Source organism: Ambystoma mexicanum, chromosome 1q (genome assembly GCF_040938575.1).
Source record: "Ambystoma mexicanum isolate Mex_15411 chromosome 1q, UKY_AmexF1_1, whole genome shotgun sequence".
NCBI lineage: Eukaryota > Metazoa > Chordata > Amphibia > Caudata > Ambystomatidae > Ambystoma > Ambystoma mexicanum.
Genome location: NC_090922.1, coordinates 123737350 through 123759948, shown reverse-complemented (window position 1 = coordinate 123759948; position 22599 = coordinate 123737350). Strand labels below are relative to the sequence as shown.

The following is a 22599-nucleotide window of genomic DNA, read 5'->3' as shown; positions in this document are numbered from 1 at the left end:
TTGAAGATGGCTGCCAGAGGCGGGGCTTAGGTAGAGGGCAGTCATTGGCTGTGGTCAGTATGACGCAGAGATCAGTGATTGGTTACTACTACGAAAGACAGATCAGAAACGAAACTGATACTGATTTTTTCTTTACCGTGGATTCCCAGCCTGACGACGGGGAATATTCATGAGAATGTGAATCCATGCCAGACCCATGCTGGAGAACAACAGTTACAGGTAAGTAACTTGTTCCTTACCCCCCATAGACTTACCTGATTTTACCGCCGGGGGTTCTATTCCTCTTCACGGGTCGGCGCAGCCTCCACCACATCTTCGCCGCACCCGGCCCCTTAGGGGAACAAAAGGACAGCAAGGTGAAACAAAGGGACAAACAAGGGGAATCCTTCTCACAACAATAGACTTACCTAATCTTACCACCGGAGGCATTATTCCCCGAGACTTCATAATTTCTCTCAGCACCTGAATAAGGGAGAAAGCCACAGGTTACATACTGACATTATTTTATCGAACTGTGTTGGATAATACAAATCCTTACCTGAAAGTTACCGGTTGCCACGAGAAACTCTTCGCTAGGGTCAAGCTGCAACCTGCAAGGAATCGGACAAGAGTGAAAGTCAGACATTTGAACTCTTACGAACTATATACTTACGGCGTCTCGCCGGAAATCTCAGAGTCAATATTGTTCTGGAACTCACCAATTCCTTCGAACCAGTGAAGCAACTGGTTATCTACGCGCCCCTGCGCTCAATGCAGGATGGAGAGCTCATCTTTCCAAACCATCAGGTGAGACTATAAGAGGGGACATTAAAGGTGATCAGAGGGGAGAACAGCGGGGTTGGGGGTTAACACTCAACTCCACGGGTGGTTAATTCCCTTTCTCCATTTGCAGAAGAATACTCCCACGGGCCAAGCAAACGAAGCTAGGTGGGCCAGTCCAGTCTGTCATCTCGGCACTATGCGTGGAGACCGCAGCTGTCCAGTTCAGATCGATGCCCCTGTGGGAGCCAGGTGAGCGTAACACAACCTGTATCGATTCCAGAGGGGAGCTCGTGAGTGTTCTCTTCTTCTCGTGAACGCCGCGGATGAGCCGGCGCTGTCATTCCGCGTAGAATACGTTACACCTGCGAACAATACGGACAGACACAGTGTCCTGAGGACACCCCCATTTTGTTTATTTACAAACATCTCGGAACACTTGATGTGTTCTTAGAACAGTTTTAACCTGCCTACGAACAGCACGGATAGGTCTAGCGTCCTCAAGACACCCCCATTTTGTTTATTTACGAACTTTTCAGGACACCGCGTGTGTTAGTTTGATTACGGACATCCCGGACACCGAATGTGTTCTTAGAACAGTTTGGACTTGTTTGCGAACATTACAGACAGGCATAATGTTCTTAGAACATGTCCATTTTGGTTAATTGCGGATATCCCGGACATCTCGTGTGTTCTTAGAACAGTTTCAACTTGCTAGCGAACAGTACGGACAGGTAAAGTGTTCTTAGGACACCTCCATTTTCGTTTCTTCACGGACATTCTGGACACCAGCGCTGTCCGCGGACACCTCAACTGCTTTTTGTTTTTAAAAAAAAACAAGAAATGAATTAGGACACAATATAATAATTTTACTTTATTATATATGGATGTTAAATTTATATCAGAACTGGCACTATGGGCTACGGGATCAGCTAGAAGGTCAGCAATGTCTTCGTCTTCACTAGAGTTACTACATTTCCCGGTTACCTCCTCCTCACCTGAATAGTCCAGTTTCTTTCTGCGGGTAAGTCCAATGTATGGTTTCTTCTTTTTTTGAAGATAAGGTCTACCTCGGAAGGAAGCCACCGTGACTCCAAGACAGAGAAAACCCTTGGTGACTCCCCTCCGCGACAGCCAGAGGGGAAAAAGCCACTGGATGGCAAAAAACCCCTGGATCCGCAGTGGTCGAAAAAGGCAATGGAAGTCGTCGGATCCGTAGCAGGTAGGATTGGTCCTACGCCGAATACCCAGGGACCGTGAGGTCAGCGTGTCAATGCAGACCGGCTGTAGGAGGTAGCAGGATTCAGGTAAGTACCCCACAGCGTGGCGGACAAGCGAGAACGGGAGAATCCGGGAGTCAGAGGGATTCCAAGAGCGAAGAAGGGCAGCGGGGGAAGCAGCATGGAAAGCAGCACGGGAAGCAAAGGGAGAAGGCAAGCGGAAACAGAGAGGTTGGTAGAGCAAACGGAACGGGAGGAGAAGGAAACAAAACAGATGCCGAACAAGGCGTGATAGAAGGACAAGACTGTCACAGGGAACTAGCGCAAGCAACGGGGCGAGAAAAAACTCTGTTGCAACGCGCAGAGCCGCCGGCAGCCGAGTGAGATAAACAAACGGCGGCGGCCACCTTGGAAACAACTAGACCGTGGCTAGTAGAGAGAGAAGGAACGTAACAGAACACTTTAATGGCGTCCCTGTTTCCACCTTCGCCACAAACGCCAGTCGCCAGCGGCAGTGACAGTATGCCCCCTCCGAAGGCTTCTCCCTCCCGGCCTTTCAGGATGGAGTCAGTGGAACTTGTGTAACAATCGAGGAAAGTGAATGTGAAAACAGGGTTCCCAAGTATCTTCCGAGGAGGGATACCCTTTCCAATGTATGAGATATTCAAGACGTCCCCGATGATAACGGGAGTCACGTATCTGAGAAACTTCGTACTCCTCAAAAGCTGGAACAGGCAAAGTCCATAACTTGGGGGGATGCTTGTTTCCGGGTATCTGACACAAAGGGACGTAAGAGAGATGAGTGATCCACAGGGTGAATCCGCTTGAGTCCTCTAGGCAACTTGAGGTGGTAAGCCACAGGATTGATCCTTGAAGTTATTTCGAAGGGTCCGATGTAGCCGTGTGACAGCTTAGTAGGCCGAACCCATCGAGGAAGGAACTTGGTGGACAGCATGACCTTAGAGCCTTTATCCCAGGCAGGAACTTGTTTCCGGTGTTTGTCGGATTGCTCCTTGTAGTGTCTGCTAGCCTTAAGGAGGCTCTGACGGGCCATGTTGTGGGCCTCCTTGATCTGCACGAGGGTGGTCTCCAACGAAGGGATGTTAGTCTCCTCCCAGAATCCAGGAACGATGGACTGCGGTTTGAAACCGTAGGTACAGAAGAAGGGGCTAACCCCTGTAGCAGTGTGAACAGCGTTATTGTATGCAAACTCTGCTGTGGGGAGCAGGTCCACCCAATTGTCTTGCTGCTTATTTATGAAACACCTTAAGTACTGTTCTAGGGTTCCATTTAACCTTTCGGTCTGTCCATTTGTCTGGGGATGAAACCCAGACGAAAGAGCTCTCTCAACCCCCAATGAGTTACACAATGCTGCCCAGAATCTGGAGGTATATTGGCTGCCCCTATCGGAAATTATCTTTTGGGGAAGCCCATGTAGCCTGAAAATCTCCTTGAGGAATACGTCAGCCATGACCGAGGCGGACGGGATCTTTGCCAAAGGAGAAAAATGTGCAGGTTTCGAGAACATGTCCACAGTTAACATTATGCAGGTACAGCCTCGGGAAACTGGTAACTCCACAATAAAATCAGTAGAAATGCATTTCCAGGGACCATGTGGGACTGGTTCCTGTTGTAACAACCCCAAAGGTTTCGAGGTGGAATATTTGCTTTGTAAGCACACCATACAGGATTGAACATAGGCTTGAGTATCGGCCTTCATGTTGGGCCAGATGAAAGCTCTTTGTAGAAGCTCCAGAGTGCCTCGCACTCCTCGATGACCTGCTGTCTTGGAATCGTGGCACCACTGAGTGACCCGTCGTCTGAGACTTTTGGATGGAATGAACAGTCTTCCGTCAATGAAGTGCAAACCGTCCTTAGTGGTGACTGGTTGTTTACCCATATTGAGAGTAGGTTCGTGGAGGTAGGCTCCTCTTACTTCCTCCAAAAAGCTAGTCACTGCAGATATGATCCGAGTATGAGGAAACATAAGCTCCTTGCTGTAGGGAAAGATAACATCATCTCTGCGAGAGAGAGCATCGGCGACTAGATTTTGAGAGCCAGGAATGAATGTGATGACAAAGTCAAACTGGGCGAAAAAATGAGCCCATCTGGCCTGACGGGTGTTATAACACTCTTGCTGCTTGAGTATTTGCAAATTTTTATGATCTGTTCGTATCTGGAACGGGTGTAGGCTCCCTTGGAGCAAATGCCTCCACTCCAAACAAGCCAACTTCATAGCAAGTAGTTCCTTTTCTATGACAGAGTAGTTGCGTTGGCTGGGATTCAAAGTCTTGGAGAAGTAAGCCACCGGATGCTCGAGGTCCCTGACTCTCTGAAGAAGAACGGCACCCACGGCAGCTGCAGAAGTGTCATCTCCAGGATAAAGGGTAGTAGTTGATCTGGTTGTTTCAAGATAGGAGCTGTACAGAACTTGTGTTTCAAACTGAGGAAGCTTTCTTCAGCCTCATTTGACCAGATGAAAGGACCCGTGGATTTCTTGAGAAGGGATAAGATGGGAAGAGTGAGTAAGGAAAACCTCGGAATAAATTTCCGATAGAAATTTGCCAGCCTCAAAAAACGTTGAATATCCTTAACTGAAGAAGGCGACGGCCATGACAAGATGGCATCCACCTTCCTTGGGTCCATGGTAACCCCTTTGTCGGATAGGATGAATCCCAAGTATGACAACGAGGATTGAGCGAATGCACACTTCTCAGGTTTTACCAGAAGACTGTGATGTTGTAATCTGCGCAAAACCTCCTTGACATGCAGAGTACGTTCCTCCTGGCTCCGTGAGAAGACTAAAATGTCATCCAGGTAAACCACTGTGTTAAGATCCAGAAGGTCAGAAAATAATCGGTCCATGAATCTCTGGAAAATTGAAGGTGCATTGACTAGGCCAAACGGCATGACTTGGTATTCAAACAAACCATAGAGAGTGCGAAACGCTGTCTTCCACTCATCTCCAGTTCTTATGCGGAGTAGATGATAAGCATTCAGTAGATCTAGTTTAGTAAACACAACGGAGCCTTGAACAGCCTCTAGAATCTCTGAGATGATGGGCATAGGGTAACGATCTTTTATGGTCACTCTGTTTAACCCCCGATAATCGATACAGGGCCGCAGCTCTCCTTAGTATCCCGTTTGGTATGAAAAACAGAGAGGCCCCTGCAGGGGATTTGGAAGGCCTTATGAGTCCATTTGCTAAATTATCATCAAGGTAGCTTCGGAGCACAGCCTTCTCCGATACAGAGAGAGGATACATCCTCCCAAAGGGGACCAACGCCAGCGGTACAAGGTCGATACCACAATCCTCTGGACGATGTGGAGGAAGTTTGATGGGGGTCTGCTCCTGAAAGACTTCCGCGTATTCAGAAAGACGCTCCGGTATGCAATGGATGGAACTACTTTCGACAGCGGACATGGTCTTAACAGTTTCGAACGTTGGTTCCGGAAGGCATTCTCGTAGGCAGAAAGCGGAATGAAAACTTAGTAGATTCTTAGACCAATCCACTGTTGGATTGTGTTTCCGGAGCCAGCCTATTCCTAAAATGACCGGAAAATGGGCAGCACGTATGATGTCAAATTTTATGGTTTCAGAATGCTGGTGAATGGATACCTGAATCTCCTCGGTGGTGTGAGTAATGAGTCCCGAACATAGGGGTGTACCATCCACTCCTTCGACCTTTTGGTCCTCTTTTTTCTCAATCCTAAGCACACCCACCTTATCAGCCCAAAAGGTGTCAAGGAAGTTTCCAGCCGCCCCACAATCCAGTAGAGCCTGCATCTCTACTTCTCTCTTCCGGAAGCGGAGTTTGATGGCTATAACCATGAGACGCAAATCTTCGCTCATCTGAGATGCAGCCACAGAAAGAGTAGTGTAGGAACTAGGCGCAGCCCCTCGATAGTCTGTTCCACTGACTATCGAGGGCGGTCGTTTCCCGATCTCCTTGGGGGCACATCAGGGCAATCTCTCAGCAGATGGTTGGCAGCTCCACAATACAAACAAAGATTCCCTTCACGCCTCCTCTTCTTTTCTTCGGCAGTCAACGGAGACCTAGTGGTTCCGACCTGCATGGGTTCATCTCTGACAGGATGCGATGCAGGTGAGGAGGTTGACGGGGGCGTATCCAAGAAAGGATGTGGACCTCGAGCCTTCTTCTTTTCGTTCTTTCGTTCCGTCAGGCGAAAATCGATTCTTAGAACAGCAGTCTGAAGATCTAAAAAGGTTTCTGGGCGAGGGATCCGGGCAAGTTCATCCTTAAGCTCCTCTCGCAAGCCTCTGCGGAATATGGCGTACTGGGCCTGCTCTTGCCAACCGGCCTCTGCAGCGAGCTTCTTGAAGGTGGAAATATAGGACAGTAAGTCGGTACTCCCTTGACGCACATCCAGCAGGTCTTCGCTAGCCACGTGTGAGCATTCGGTTCGCAAAAAGGTGTGTATCAGTAGTTCCTTAAAAGCCGCATAGTCCTGCAGAACTGGGTCAGATAGGGATACCAATGGAGTAGCCCATGCCAAGGCGTTTCCAGTCATATGCGTGATCATGAAACCCACCTTGGAATGATCAGTGGAAAATGCATTCCTGCGGAAGGTGAAGTGGATATTAGAGGCTTCCAGAAATTCCTTAACCTTTCTTTCCAAGCCGTCGAATATACCCGACACCAGAGGTAGTGGGGGCAAATCAGATGTCTGTTGTTCTCTTGCAGCCACTCTTTGCTGGAGCGCCACATTGTCAGTCTTGAGTGTTTGGACTTCTGCGTTGAGGGTTTGGACAGCTGTCACTAACTCTTGCAGTTGTTGTGGCGTAGCCATAACTTCTTCCTGGCGTTGCAAGCTATCAGAACTGGCACTATGGGCTACGGGATCAGCTAGAAGGTCAGCAATGTCTTCGTCTTCACTAGAGTTACTACATTTCCCGGTTACCTCCTCCTCACCTGAATAGTCCAGTTTCTTTCTGCAGGTAAGTCCAATGTATGGTTTCTTCTTTTTTTGAAGATAAGGTCTACCTCGGAAGGAAGCCACCATGACTCCAAGACAGAGAAAACCCTCAGTGACTCCCCTCCGCGACAGCCAGAGGGGAAAAAGCCACTGGATGGCAAAAAACCCCTGGATCCGGAGTGGTCGAAAAGGCAATGGAAGTCGTCAGATCCGTAGCAGGTAGGATTGGTCCTCCGCCGAATACCCAGGGACCGTGAGGTCAGCGTGTCAATGCAGACCGGCTGTAGGAGGTAGCAGGATTCAGGTAAGTACCCCACAGCGTGGAGGACAAGCGAGAACGGGAGAATCCGGGAGTCAGAGGGATTCCAAGAGCGAAGAAGGGCAGCGGGGGAAGCAGCACGGGAAGCAAAGGGAGAAGGCAAGCGGAAACAGAGAGGGGGGTAGAGCAAACGGAACGGGAGGAGAAGGAAACAAAACAGATGCTGAACAAGGCGTGATAGAAGGACAAGACTGTCACAGGGAACTAGCGCAAGCAACGGGGCGAGAAAGAACTCAGTTGCAACGCGCAGAGCCGCCGGCAGCCGAGTGAGATAAACAAACGGCGGCGGCCATCTTGGAAACAACTAGACCATGGCTAGTAGACGGAGAAGGAACGTAACGGAACACTTTAATGGTGTCCCTGTTTCCACCTTCGCCACAAACGCCAGTCGCCAGCGGCAGTGACAATTTATGACAGAGAAGGTGAAGCAGAAACTGAGACAAACACAGGAGAATTGGGGGTTTCAAGAGGATTCATATGAGGTGAAGAAGGGATGGAAGTCTCATCAAAACGTTTTTGTTCATGGAGAGGGTTTGGGGATAATTGACTGGGATACGGTGAGGGGGGGGACAGGTACATTTGGGACAATGGTATCTAGTTTTTTGTTTCAAGTGATCCTCCACAAAGGTTTTTAAATTGTTGAAATTTTCCATGAGTAGGTCCATTTTTTCTTCCATGTGCTGGAGAGTCTTATCCAATATTTCTTTTTGTTTACTATTTTCAATGTTTGTATGGTCTGTACAAAAAAAATGTATATGTTAAATGTATATAAAATAATATTTATTAATTGGTTTATATAGAAAAGTGTCTACCATTAGGTTCACTATCTTCGAAAAAAAAAACAATATCACTTCTTTGTATCTAATACAGAAATGTTAGAAATATATGAGTAAAATGAAGTACACTTACTAGTTTCTGGTAAGGTGTGTTCTTACTGGTCTGTAGATCTGCTGTTGCTCTTAGTTGTGGAGTTTCTGTGAGGTAATTATGTTGGAAGCCTATCTTTCTTCTTTTGGTATATTCCATTTTAGAACATATTGTATTTAAATGAATGGTTGATGTGATATATATATATATATATATATATGGGTTACACATCTTATTTATTACTACATATAATGTGTATGTGTGCTGGTTTGTGAATTTGTGCAGTGTTCATATGTTATGCTATAACAATTAAAGATACCCCCCAGACTTTTTGGGTAGTGCTGCTGTTGTCCGCACATATCCGCGGACATTAGAAGAGTTCGCGGACATCAAATTCAGTACAGGGGCTTCACTATGTTCCATGTTACATGTACATAAAGTCAGAGATATTATTGTTAAGCTGTGCTACTAAAAACCTATGAAATTCAGTCAAACAACTGTGTTAAAGGGACGTTATGGTTCCAAGTAAAACCGAAAACCCCCTGAAATTCGCCAGTTATGGTAAGTTAACCAACCATAACTCGCGCCACCACTGTGCACTGCTAAGACTAACACCCAGGACATCAAATATGACATCACAAATGTCATTGATGACATCACATGTGCATTTACTTTTCAGAAAAAATCTGTGCATTGCATTCTTATAATGGTCACAAAAAAGTGTCAAGGATCATTTGCATAAATATCATGAGCTACTTAGTGCATTAATCAATACATTGATATAAATACATTCTATTATAAATTCTATCAAGTATACTAACATACTCATGTAGAAACATACGCACTGTGTGCAACATACATGATGGAAGTGTAATATACATAATTTTGCGATATTCAATACTGAAATGATAGCTACTTTCTTATTACAGTTTTGCACAATGTTACACATGTAATAAGTAGCTAATAAAACCTACTTACTACAGACAAAACACAAATAAATAACAACACATACAAATATGAGTATATACATGGAAAGTGAAATAAGCAAAAAAACAATAGCAGTAGCAGAAAGTGCTCATAACCTAACTAATTATCTTTTTGTAGAGAAATGATTATTCTGTTTCAAAGGTGCAACTTACCCTATGTACCACATGATGTGACTGCACCCTAAAGAAAGTAGTGTGAGTAAAATGTGTACAAATATGAATATATACAGGGAAAGTGTAGTAATAAAAAAAAGAAATATCTAAAGTGCTGATAACCCTAATGATTATCTTAATTCACAGAAATAATTGCTGTCTTTCAAGCCTATGTCTTCCATTATGTATATGTTTCATATGATATGACTGGACCCTAAGAGAATTACTGTAAAAAAAAACTTGAGTGATAACTGTACTAATATAGTACCTTTTCAATTATTATTCCTGCCTCCTACTGAAGAAAACCATGTGCCCTAGATATGTCAGTAAAAGAATGAAGGGGGAGCCAGGCATGTGATGTCATCAGTGATGTCATCAATGGCATGTGTGTGATGTCATCTTTGATGTCCTGGGTGTTACACAGTGGTGGCGCGAGTTATGATTGTTTTAATTTACTGAATTTCATAGGTTTTTAGTAGCGCAACTTAACTATAACGTCCCTTTTAACAAAGTTTTTTTACTGAATATATATATATGTATATATATATCTAATATCTATCAAGAACCATTGTGTGCAGCTTGTTTAGATTTAGCCATGGATTTTGATTCCGTTCATAGGTAAAAGCTGTGGGAGATCTTGGTTGCAATGACATTTTCAAATGGTTTACTCAAGATTGTGACTTTAATACACAAAAACAATATTGCTGCAGTTCGTTATACCCCCACAAGGCCAGTTTATGTCTATCTTCTAGTTGTGTCAGAATCGGGTAAGGCTGTGTACTTACTCCACTACTGTTATTCATCTGAATAACCGGCTTTTTGAAGTTGTGTGAAACTGAGGCTGATTTTCCAATGCTAGGCAGCATTCGGATTCTGTTAATTTCATATGCTGATGACTGAATGCTCTTAGCCCATATTGCTGCTTTGCTTCAAATAGTGTTGGATGAATACACCAGGGTTATGGGATCCCTAGGGTTAAAGATCAATGCAAACAAGTTATGTAAGATTTTCTCACACAGAATGTTTGGCCATTTGGTGAGGATTACATTGAATGAGTAGAGGAATTTGATTGTGGTTTTGTCCAATTTCATCCATCTACATAAGGAAGGGGGGGGCGTATGAAGCAGGCAGTTGGGTGCATATTTAGATTTTCACAGAACTATAAGATCCATGCAGTGAAATTCATGTTGCAAGTGTCCAAAGCTAGAGTTATATCAGTGGCTTTGTTCGGTGCTGTCAAATCAGGAGCACATCTACCAAAAATCCCGAACTTTTTTTGTAAAAGACATGTTACCCTTTCAAATTCTGCCCCTAACTTTTCCTGCCACTGTATATTGGGACTGGGGTTTCTGGTGGATCAATTTACCTTTGTGACCTTTTCATGAAAATCTTAATAAATCTGAATGCTTACCGAAGTTAGTTATCTTCGAGCAGTGGAAGATGGAGTGTGTTCACAAGATCCCTTGGATCGCCTACATCCAGTAAGAATTGGCTAATGATATACACTTTTGCAACCCGGATAAGGATGCACTTTAAGAGAGTGGTGTTGTTCAAGCTTTGAATATCTCTCATGAAATCCTTTGTTGCCAGGAATGTGCTAAGCTAAACTCGATCTTCTGTGGTCCCCATTAATTAATACAAAATTGGGGGCTAATGACCAAGTTCTCTTTCAAACTCTTGTAACTTAATTCTTTGCTGGTAAGTGACAAAGGAACTCAGAAAATACAGCTTATTGTGCATTTTGTGTAGGAAATACAGTGAGGCTAGTAAGTCTACTCTTTTACCATTCATCACAGAGATTAAATTTACTCAGTGTTGTGCAGCCTTATTATTGTTTTTATGATTGTAATGACTGAAATTGAGCGTTTGAAAACTAGAGATTAGGAACCCTGACACTTCATAGTTACCCCATCCTTTGCTTAAATTAATCTCACAGAAGAATATCATATTTTGTTGTAGAAGAGCCCCATTACAGCATAAGGGGAGGGGGTGGGGGCTGGCAAAAACTCATAACAAGGTTAATGCAGATTTAGAAACATACTTCTGTGTTAATATATCCATTGGATGTGTCACATAAGCAATAACACTGTCCAAACAAATTGTTTCTTTATTAAATCTTAGAACTGTGTATCCAGTAGTGTGTAGTATAAAATATGTTTCTGTTAAGGGGTGCTCCCGTCCTTCCTGGGGGAAGCAATTAGTGTCCCCATCATTAATAAGGGGAACCAAGCATACCCGGGTTATAAGGTCCTGAAGCATCTCTAAACAGATTACAAATCCCCAAATAAGTAGGTAATGTCCATGCTAAATCACACACAAGAATTCTGCTCATCTCGATGCAGCATTTGGTTTGCAACGGTAAAATCCTGGCGGGGATGTATGGAGGCTTTTGTGTGAATATTGACACAGTAGTGCAGTACTTGATCTTCCACTTGGCAAGGAATTATGTTGACATTAAGTAGACCCCTCAACCCCTGCAAATGGCCTTCATTGTTTTCAAGCAGGTTTTTGATTTGATTGACCAGGAACAATCTGCCACTGTGCATGTGATAGGGTTTAGCATATCCCTATGGTCTAATGCTCTTGTGATCACTCCATTCTCATTGTAATGGAATATATAGGTGGGCAAAGTTTGTGGGGCGATATAAATGCTCTCAATATTTAGTTGGCTCAATTAACCTATGACAGAAATAATGACTATGCGCGGCTGGTGATAGTGTTTTGTGCACCTTTTGGTATTTAATGTAACACTGGATTTATTGGCCTGTTAGATTTCAGGAATTCAAAGTGTTTTTCATGATCTAGTTGGCTATAATCTTTGAAACAAGTATATGCTACTGATTACATAGACTAGTTAATGAGTCCCCCTCATTTGTTTTTGCAGTACTTCTTTATTTTCTCATTTCTTCTTTCTTTAGACAAAACTACACTTGATGATTTTTTTCCATTTGATGAGATGGCCTGTAACTTTGCCATAGTTGAGGCTGATCTCTATTTCCATGCTTTCACCTCGTACACTCCCTAGTATCAAGACACTAGCCCTCATAACTTTCCTTTCCTGGTTATTAAGACAACATAGGTCGCATGGCCAGCTTGCATGGCTGACTACTTCTGGATTGTGAAAGGCTCTTCTAACTATGTTGCAAAGAGACTTTGCTACCTTTTGAAAGCTAGTCACTGTCTTTGATCTTGTTCTTTTTCCAGAGGGAAGGAATCCTCCTTTGTCTACATGCCCTGCAACATGGTCTGTGATATGTTCCTTGACATGACTATTCTTCACGCTGGTGTAGGACATTACCTCCTTTCTCTTCTGGATACTTCTTCCAAGTCTCTTCCCACTCTGTTGTAGTTAGTCATAGACAGCCCAAAAATGGTTTGAAGAAAGGAGAGACCGTATCCTGCGATGTTGACCCTTCAGGTGGCTGTGCCACTTTTCTTTTTCCTGATCATAAAACAATCTTCATTTGGGTTGCCTTGTCATTTAATTGCATTTCATTGCAGTTCACAGTGTATTTACTGTATATGTACAATGTCAGTTTTAGGAGCAAGTAATTTTTGAGAACTGTTCTTTTTTTAACCAATGTTAAGCCTTGACATTTGTTAGCAAAAATGTGTGATGTGTATTGGTACTTTTGCATTTTACATATGACGTGTTAGGGACTGTGCCACTTAAAACCAACTCAGCATTCATATCTAGTTACAATTTCTCCTTATTTCATTGTGAGATTCGTTCAGTTACCACCCTCTTGCCAACATGCACAACTCCTGTTAATTGTTTATCCCAATTATACTTTAAAATCTTCACTAAGTATAAACTTTTCTAGCTCTACTGTACAATGTACCTGCATAATTGTGTCCCATTTCCCCATTCGGCATAAGGTAATGAAAGTAGAAAACTGTGTCCGACCATTCCTGCACGTTGCATTTCAATATCATGTTAATATTTACATAGCATATTCTCCTTGTATTGAGAATTATTTTTTTACTGTTTGTTCTTAGATTCATTCCAGTAATTACAATGCATGTTATTTTTTCTTATTGAAGTAACTCATTTGTTTGCTTAATATTTGTATTAGTGCATACCATGATTTGCTATTGGACAAGTACCTGGTTTACCCCATTTAAATTAATTATCTGATGCCATCTTACTCCCTTCTCGGGGGTCCATTGTATCTCCTTTAATAGTGTCAGCACAAAGACCTTCTTCTTGGGGCTGGGGACCAACAGGTAATGTAACTTCCGATTTATTTTTTATTTTTCTTCATCCTTCTTTGTTTCTCGTAGGAATATTCCTATTTAAACTTGTCATCACACCTGGTTTGCTGTAAGGGGTCTTATGCTTCTCTCCATTGTCTGTTTTTTCGACCTGTTCTTCTTGTACCTCTCCTTCAGTGATTTCAAGTTTATCTCCTTACTGTAGTTTTATGATCGATGACAAACAATTATTAAACCTGGATTCCCCGTGGTCGTTGATTGAAGCTCATAACATGTCCATAATATTTGCTTGGGATAGTGAAGTCCGTCACTGATGGCTCACTTCCCATCATATTGCCCCTGCCTACACTCCTTCGCAAATCCTTCTATATTGTTGCCCCACCACTGCCGTGCGTTCCTACACATTTGATGTCTTTTCGCTTGCCTTTCCTCCTTGATATTCCACATATTTTCCTATTGGTTTCTGCACTAAGCACAGAGTCCACCTTTTTTCTCCTGTTATTTTCTACACTTTCCTTTTACCCTTTTTAATTGTTCGTCTTTCACACTTTCTCAATCCATCTTATTGACTGACTGACTGACTGAGCGCTTCGTCATAGTTTTTAAATGTTTTATTCAAGACTTTGTCAGTAAGACACTGGCAAAATACATATTTTAGGTGCGCACGAGAGTTGCATGTTATGCGTTTTTCAATTGCTTTTGTAGCAAAGTGTAAACCGTTATAACAATTCAAAGGTTGAATGGCATGGTGTGACAACGCCAATACACGGGAATGGTAAGCGCAATCAAGAGCCAGTTCTTCCCCCGGAGGGAAGTGGCAATTGAGGTGGGGTCCCAGTTCCACTCCCCTCCTTCTGCCAGCATGTCATTTTGAAGTACTTATTTGACTTCTCACGCCATGCCCCTTAAGCAAAACGAGAGAGAGAGAGAGAGAGAGAGAGAGAGAGAGAGAGAGAGAGAGAGAGAAACATTGATGTGCTGAGGTAGGGTTGTCGTTATTATATACATTAATTGCATACAACCAAAAGAGCTATTAAACACCTCTATTTAGTATCTACGTAACTCCGATTATTCCATTTAAGAACCTTATTCTTTCACACCAAACTTTACCAAGAAAATGTGCCACAGTGAAGACATCTTCATAAATTGTACTTCTAAAAGCATTGCTGCCGTTGGTAAATCTCTAACACCGTGCTTTATCAAGCATGCTCTTAAGCTTAGGCATCTGATGTTTGAATGTAGCGACATATAAACAGAACATGTTGAACAATTTATTTAAAACGGGGACAAAAAGGGCACATCACTGCCAGGCTTCCAAACTCAAGTTAACATTGATGGAGGCAAAATTCCATCTCTTTAATAAACAAAGTAAGTATATAAATTACATTAATCGGATCAAGGTACCTTTCATAATGTAAGATGCTGAAAGTCTGCTGCTTGCTGATTGCTCAATTTTGCTTGAACACCCCACTTTTCAAAAGGTCTGTGATATTCTTAGAGGTGCTGTGAATTAGATGCAGAGTATTCCACACATATTTCACTCCCAATGCTAGACTCATGTTCTTAACATGTCTCGGCCAAGGTAAATGTTTACCATTTGGGGAGTTCACTACCTCCATTAGTGCATCTTTGTATTTTGCAAGCTCAGGTGTCTAGACAGAACTAGTAAGGCACTGGTTTCAATTTTAATATCTTATTGATGCATATTCAATTCAGCTCGAAATGAAAAACTGAGTTGGGGGGCGGACTTAGGTAAGCATACAGCAAGCTTTCAAAATAAAATGTTTCCAAAGTTATTAAAGATGAAATATGAAATTCCAAAATGGAGGTCAGTAGAGGAGAACTGACGTTGGTGGCTCTCCCTGCCAGGCCGCATCAATCAGCATTATATATAAGCATTCCGGGCGAGTTCAAGCCCAAACTTCATGTAAATGAAGAGCTCTACAAGCATTGGAACAGTGGGAAGCAGCCGTTAAGAAAATCGCAAGCCAAGAAATGAGATCGGAAACCTCTGAAATCTCACTGTGTAAGAAAAGGAACCCACGACACGTTGGCTGGATGAGATCCCAGAGCGAGGCAGAAAAGAGGTAAGCACCCTGCCGCAATGGTAAGTGCCCCAGGACCTCCCAGGCTAGGCAGAGGGAATCAGGAACAGCAGAGACCCGGCTGCGGAAGGCAACCGGGACAACCAGCACCGAGGGGTGGCTCCAGCAGACGAGCAGGGGAACTGAAAACATGGCCCGGCCTGGGCAAACAAACAGACCAGCGAGACCCGGCAATGGAAGGCAGCCGGCACAATCAGCATTAGGACACAGCACCACTGGACGGACAGGGGAATCGGGAGAACGAGGACCCTTGCAACTGCATGAGCGGACTAGCAAAAAGGAGTTGTGGAACGTGAGGGAAGAAAACGATTAGCAGCAGCACCAACCGGACACTTTCCCCAAGTCCCTCTTAGACCACACAAACAACACGCCTGAGAAACGTTTTCGCCCAGTGCGGATGAAAGTCAGCGACTCGGCCGGAGGCTCCCCCCTTCCTGAGAACGCAGCCGGAACACTGAAGGAAGCGCCCCATTCTACGGGGCATGTAGAAAAGGCAAACTAGCGGCCAGAAGTGTTCGACGTGACAGTCAAAGTAGCACAGAGAGGAGGCACGGCACAGACCCAACAAAAGCCGCAGACAAACTGGGACTCTGGAGGACCAGAAAATGGGTGACGGACCGCCACACAGAGAAGCCACAGACGTAGAAGCGGCAGGCTCGTGGGCCCAAGAAAAGACAGTGAGTAAAACGCAGCACACCACAGAAACCCCCCATGTACCCACCACAGAAGTGCATAGACATTAGCCCATGGCGAACTCTGCTCAAAGCAACAACAGCAAGTTAACCAACACAGTGGGGACACCCTGTGCAACCATAGGGGTAAACAAACAGCGCATAACAAGGGCCCCCAAACACGGTGGCCCAACGGATGGAGCAGGGCTTACACACAAGACGACAAAACTAAGACCCACCCAAAGGACCACATCTAACACTGCTGGCGACTGCATCCCTTTCTAAAGGGAACCTGCAAGGGCCACAAGAATGGGTAAAGAGACGGTCCGGACATATGCATCCAGAAATCACACAGGGCCCCGGGGCAAGAGTGGCACCACACAAAGGGGGGCCAATGCACCAACCACTAAGCCACTGAAACATTGAGGCAGTGCAGACTCGACAGGGGCCGCGGCACAGGGACGAATAATAGGATAGAAAACCTATAGATGAGCAATAAATGGAAGGAAGGCCAGCCCGGAAAAGGCCAAAACAACGCAACCCACATCACCACTGTGAGGGTCCAGAAGAACGGGGTCCAGAAGGGAAACCATCCTCCATAATGAAGTAGAAACAGATACCGACCCGCTCCATGAGAAATACTTAACCGCGACCACAAGGAGACGAGACCCCGGCGCCCCAGATGGGCTCACCCCCCCACACACATTGGTAAAAGAGAAAGGGAGAACTAGCGGAAACAGGCCCGCTAAGAATAAGGATGTGAACAGAAACTGTATAATACAAGGAGAACAGCAAGAGGGTTACCCCACTATCATTGATGTCCAAGTCCAGAGCAAAAACTCCAGCGCAGCCCACGCCACCTCCCCCAAAGAAAACAGAACCGAAGCCTGAAGCAATGCTGGTGTGCAGACGACACAACCTGGACAAGAAAAGGGGAATCCGGAAGAGAACCACACAACACACTGCAACAAGCCATGGGCGACAACTCAATGACCAAAACTGACATGCAAAACTGCTTCAAGGAACTGCAGAATCCATTTTTACTCTCTATTCTGGAACAATTTCAGATGCTGAAATAAGATATGAAATAGTCCCTCAAAGAGGTTAAGGTCGATATTGCAAAGTTAGAAAAGAGGATGGACACACTTGAAAGAGTAGTGCAACAGGTGGAACAGGCGAGAAGCTTGAGCATCTGGCTCGCATCTCTAACAACCTAGAGCTCCAATGTGAGGACCTGGAAAATAGGTTGAGAAGATCAAACATCAGAATTAAAAACCTACGGGATTCAGTAGAGGATGAAGATCTACATGGAACAGTCTCTCAACTCTTCATGGAAATACTAGCTGAGCACACGGAACCACAGATAAAAATAGAAAGACTAAATCGGGCGGGCCCCAGAAGATCAACAGAACCGTTGACCAGACCAAGAGATGTGCTAGCGCTATAACCTCCTACACACAGAAAGAACAAATGCTACGGAAGATGAGTGTGAATGAGGGACAGGCAGCCAGGAGTGGAACTTAAGTAAAACCTTTATTCAGGATACAGGAATTCAAAAAGGAACAGAAAATTCAAGAACGCTTCTTCTTTTTCTTGGAATATGGATGTGGCTTCTCGACCTTGCAGCTAGTCCTCGTAAACCCACAGCGTCTCAGGCACAGCTCTCTCTCTCTCTCGAAGTCCTAGAAGAGAATGGCAATAAGACACCCAGTCCATCATTTGTTTTTACCTTTATATAGGGGTTGGGACCTAGGTAACCAATCAGCACGGATTTGGCTTGGTTCTCTATAAATATCCCCATATGCCCCGCCCCCTTTCTCTTGGTTTGAAGGAGGGTTGCCTGCCCAGCCTGCCAAGTCCGGGTCCCCGCGAGGACCCCCTGGTCTTGAAGAGGTCTGGCAACCTTTAGGTCTCTGTGACGCTTTCTGAAGGTGAGTGTTGGCGGTGAATACGGAAGCGAGTTTCTGCCTTCCATGTCACTGGGTACGGTCTCAACCTTGTGGTGAAAGGAACCGCGTGGAAAGCCGGCTTCTGTCTGTGAAGGCGTTTGGCTGGCCACGGTCCATGCTGCACTCGGAGCGGAACCCCGCCTCGGTAAGCGGTGTCAGCTGTAGTCCTTTCGTCTACGTCTTTCTTAATGCTGTCTTTTGAGGTCTCAAGACTGTTAACTATCTGGACTGTGTTCTCCCGACCTCGTAAATTGGCTGGTTGGTACCCCCTCTCAGGTGGTCTTCCTTCGACCGGGTGCTCTCTCTCATGTGGTCCATCCTCTCGCCTCTTCCCTTTCATGTCGTCCATATCCCTCCGATCACATACTCCCCCCCCCCCCCTGAGGAATCGAGCCGCTCGGGCCGATCAAGGCTCCTGGAGAGATAGTCCAGAACCACCTGGAAGGATGCGGGCTTGTGTAACGTTTTAAAGCTATATTCTTGTAGAGTGAGGAACCATTTTAGCACGCGCTGATTCAAATCTTTCTGTATGGCCAACCATTATAAAGGCGCATGGTCAGTAAATACAGTAAATGTTCGACCCAGCAGATAGTATCTCAGAGATTCGATTGTTCACTTGATTGCTAAACACTCTTTTTCTACCGTTGAGTACGGCTCTTCGTGGGGAAGCAGTTTACGGCTGATAAAGGCGATGGGATACAGATCCTCTTCTGTTCCTTGTGAGAGCACCGCACCTAAACCAGAACCAGACGCATCAGTCTGGAGGAAGAATTCTTTATTGAAGTCCGGACAACATAGGACAGGTAGGGCTGAGATTGAATTCTTCAGATGGTTAAATGCCCTGACTGCGTCAGGATCGGAACAGACGTCCTTCTTATAGGTGCTTTTCAAGGCCTCTGTAAGGGGAGCTGCCACTGAGGAAAACATGGGTATAAATCTTCTGTAGTAACCCACAAACCCCAAATAAGCCCTTATTTGTTTGCGATTGCTAGGCATGGGTAATTTCTGAATGGCTTCGACTTTGTTAAGTTGGGGCCGGATCTTTCCCATGCCTACTAAATGACCTAGGTAACGTGTCTGTTGGGCCCCGATGGTTGTTTTCCTTGGGTTGATTTTCAGTCCGGCCCTCTCCAGTTCATTTATACTCTTCCAAGATGTTCAAGGTGTTCTTTCCAGCTCTTGCTGAACACTATAATATCGTCTAAGAAGGCTGAGGTGTATTCCTTGTGTGACATCAGTACTTGGTTCATCAATGCTTGGAACGTAGCAGGAGCCCCATGGAGACCAAATGGTAAAACTGTGAACTGGTACAACCCTGACGGGGTAGAGCAAGGAGTTTTAATCTTATCTTCTTCCCGTAAGGGTATCTGCCAGTATCCCTTAGTAAGGTCTATGGTGGTTAGGTACTGGGCGGCTCCAAGTCGTTCTAATAACCCGTCTATCCGAGGCATGGTATACGCCTGATAGGTTGAGATCTCATTAAGTTTCCGATAGTCCATACAAAATCGAGTCGTGTCATCAGGTTTGGGCACCAGGACTATCGGGGAAGACCAATGACTTGTCGATCTTTCGATTATTCCCAGTTTCAACATTTAATCGACTTCAGCTTGTACCAGTGCTCTTTTAGCCTCAGGAAGTCGGTAGGGTCTTAACCGGACGAACTAGTTTGGTAGGGTCTCAATTCGGTGTTCTACTAGTGGAGTTCTGCCTGGAAAGAATGAAAAGACCTCTCTTAGAGGAGTAAGGACTTCTAGGAGTTCCGTTTTTTCTTTTGCCGACAGGTTCGATCCCCATTGCACTGCCTGCAGGGCGGATACCTCGGAACTACTGTCTGCTGTATCGGGACACATTACATTCATTCCGCTTGGAGCTGTGCTTGGTTCTTTCCAAGCTTTCAGTAGGTTGATGTGATAGTTCTTGGTTTTCTCTTTTCGGTCTGGTTGTTCTATCAAGTAGTTGACCGGCCCGAGTATATCCAGTACAGTATAGAGACCCCTCCATTGGGCCGGCATTTTATTGTAAGACGTGGGCAATAGTACTAGTACTTTGTCGCCTTTCTGGAATGACCTTACTCGGGTGTTGCGGTTGTAATATTTTTCTTGTGTCTGTTGTGACCGGCTCAGGTTCTCCCTAGCCAGCTCTCTCATGTGTGTTAGAGTATCCCGAAGATTAATCACATAATCTGTGAGTTGGGTTTCTTCCTCTTGGTTTTCCCATTCGTTGCGTGCTAGATCAAGTACTGTTCGGGGTTTGTGACCAAACAATAACTCGAAAGGGGAGAACCCGGTGGACGATTGTGGGGTATCACGTAACACCATGAGTACCCAGGGTAATACCCGGTCCCAGTTAGTGCCCATGGGCTCAGTTGCCTTTTTTAACATTTGTTTGATAGTCTTGTTTATAACGTTCTACCAACCCATCCGTCTGTGGATGATAGACGGTGGTACGGATCTGTTTGTTGTTCAGCTGTTGGCAGACTCTCTGCATTACCCCGGATATGAAATTCCGCCCTTAGTCGGTCAGTATCTCATCTGGGAGTCCCACTCGACAAAAGAGACTAACAAATTACAGACCTGTGTGGCGCTTGTTCCCTTCATGGGGAAAGCCTCGGGGTATCGTGTTGCGTAGTCTACGATGACTAAGAGGTACTGATATCTGTGGCTGTTGGGTTCTAATGGTCCCACTATGTCCATTCCTATCCGGGAAAATGGCTCTTTTATCAAAGGTAACGGTTGTAGCGGGGCCTTCGGTGGTAATCGGGGATTGGTTTTCTGGCAAACCTCACATTCCTCACAATACTTGGTCACGTCCCGGAACACCCCGGGCCAATAAAACCTTTTCAGCACCTTGTCTTGTGTTTTTTCCCTCGCCAAATGTCCTCCTGTGGTAGCGTCATATGCTAGCTTCAGGACGGTGGGTCTGAAACTTTGGGATACCAACAGTTGTTCCAGTTCCCGATCAGCCCTGTCCTTGGTTATCCGATATATCAATCCCTTCGATGATTTAAACCAAGGATATGCTGTTCCCTTCTCTTGGTATTCAATGGCCTGGTTCCAAGCAGTTTTTGGGGTAGGATCTAAGGCCAGTTCACCTCGAAATGTAGGTTGTTTGTCATCGGGTAACCAATCTATGACCCCTGCAAACTTCTTTTCTTTTTCCCATTTCATCTTTTCCCGTCTTATTTCGCTTCGGCTTTTCTTGGGGGGTTTTGGGATGGGAGGCCTTATGTCCATCTGGGAAAAAGGAGCTGTTTGCAACCACTCTGTGTCCCTTACACATTCGGGAAAAGAGGGGAGATCAGTTCCCAGGAGAACCGGGGTTGGCAGGTGGGGCATGATGGCAACCTTCATTCTGGACTCCACCCCTTTTACTTCTATGTTAACTACCTTAGAAGGATACGAAACAGTGTCGCCATGCACGCATTTTATAGGTATCGGAATATCCAGCCCGACCTTCTCCCCACTTACTTCTTCCGGTCTGACTGCGGTCTGTTCGCTTCCGCTGTCCAGCAGAGCCTTCCGAATCCGATTTCCATGGGCTCCGCTGGTTTAGGTTTCTTTGGACAAAACCTCGCTATATGGCCCCATTCACCACAATCAAAGCATTGGGGCTGTCTGGACACGTTAGGCCATGTTATGTTTTTGGCTTCCCCTCGTGCCAGCCTTTGCTCAACCGTTCCTTGTGGTTTAATCGCTGCGGTTGTGGGAAAGGGGTCAACCATGGATGCTCTGACTGAACAAGCTTTCTGAAAGGCAGAAGCGATATCGATGGCTTCGGTCAGTGTGGGCCGGTGGTGTTGCCTCACCCATCTCTGCATCGCTGAGGGGAGTGCCTCTGTGAACTGTTCCAGTTTAATCTTTTCCACCATCTCCTGAATGCTGCTGCTGGACGGCTTCAGCCACTTTTCTGTCAAGTCGTGGATTCGATAATACAGCTGACGAGGTGTCTCCCCTATCTTTAGTTTAGCATCCCTCAGGCAGATCCGGTATGACTCATCATCCATTCCCATACGTTCAAGTATGGCTCTCTTGATGTCTGAGTATGCAGTGTCCCCCGCTGGGTTGGCCGATTGGTATGCTCCTTGCATGCTGCCGGTCAGCAAGGGTGCAATGAAGTGACCCCACTTCTCCATGGGCCATTGTGCATTGCGTGCCACTCTTTCGAAATTGGTGAAGAAGTAACAAGGGTCTTCACCGGGTTGGTATTTTTGTAACACAGCTGTAGGAGCCATCGAATTGCCTCTACTTGTTACCACAGCCTCCGTCATTTTCTTTAGTGCATCTTGGTTTGCTGCATGCAACTGAAGGGTTTGTTGGATGGTTTGCCGGTCAGTCTGCGCCTGATGTGACTGGACCTGTATGATCTGCTGAAGTTGCTGCTGTCCTTCTGGGTTTTAATGATTCCTTCCATGGCGTGC

At 45.2% G+C, this 22599-nt stretch overlaps 1 protein-coding gene across 2 annotated transcripts in view; it reads left to right on the top strand.

Annotated features, from left to right (window-relative positions):
- BANP (BTG3 associated nuclear protein) overlaps positions 1-22599 on the top strand; it is a 1679897-nt gene that overhangs the window by 247282 nt on the left and 1410016 nt on the right. The window contains exon 3 of one of the 2 annotated variants that reach the window (XM_069636126.1): positions 13428-13469. The exons of the other annotated variant lie outside the window; for it this stretch is intronic. Within the exon in view, the coding sequence (XP_069492227.1) occupies positions 13428-13469 (42 nt within the window). The remainder of the gene's footprint in view (positions 1-13427; positions 13470-22599) is intronic. 2 annotated transcript variants of the gene reach the window in all.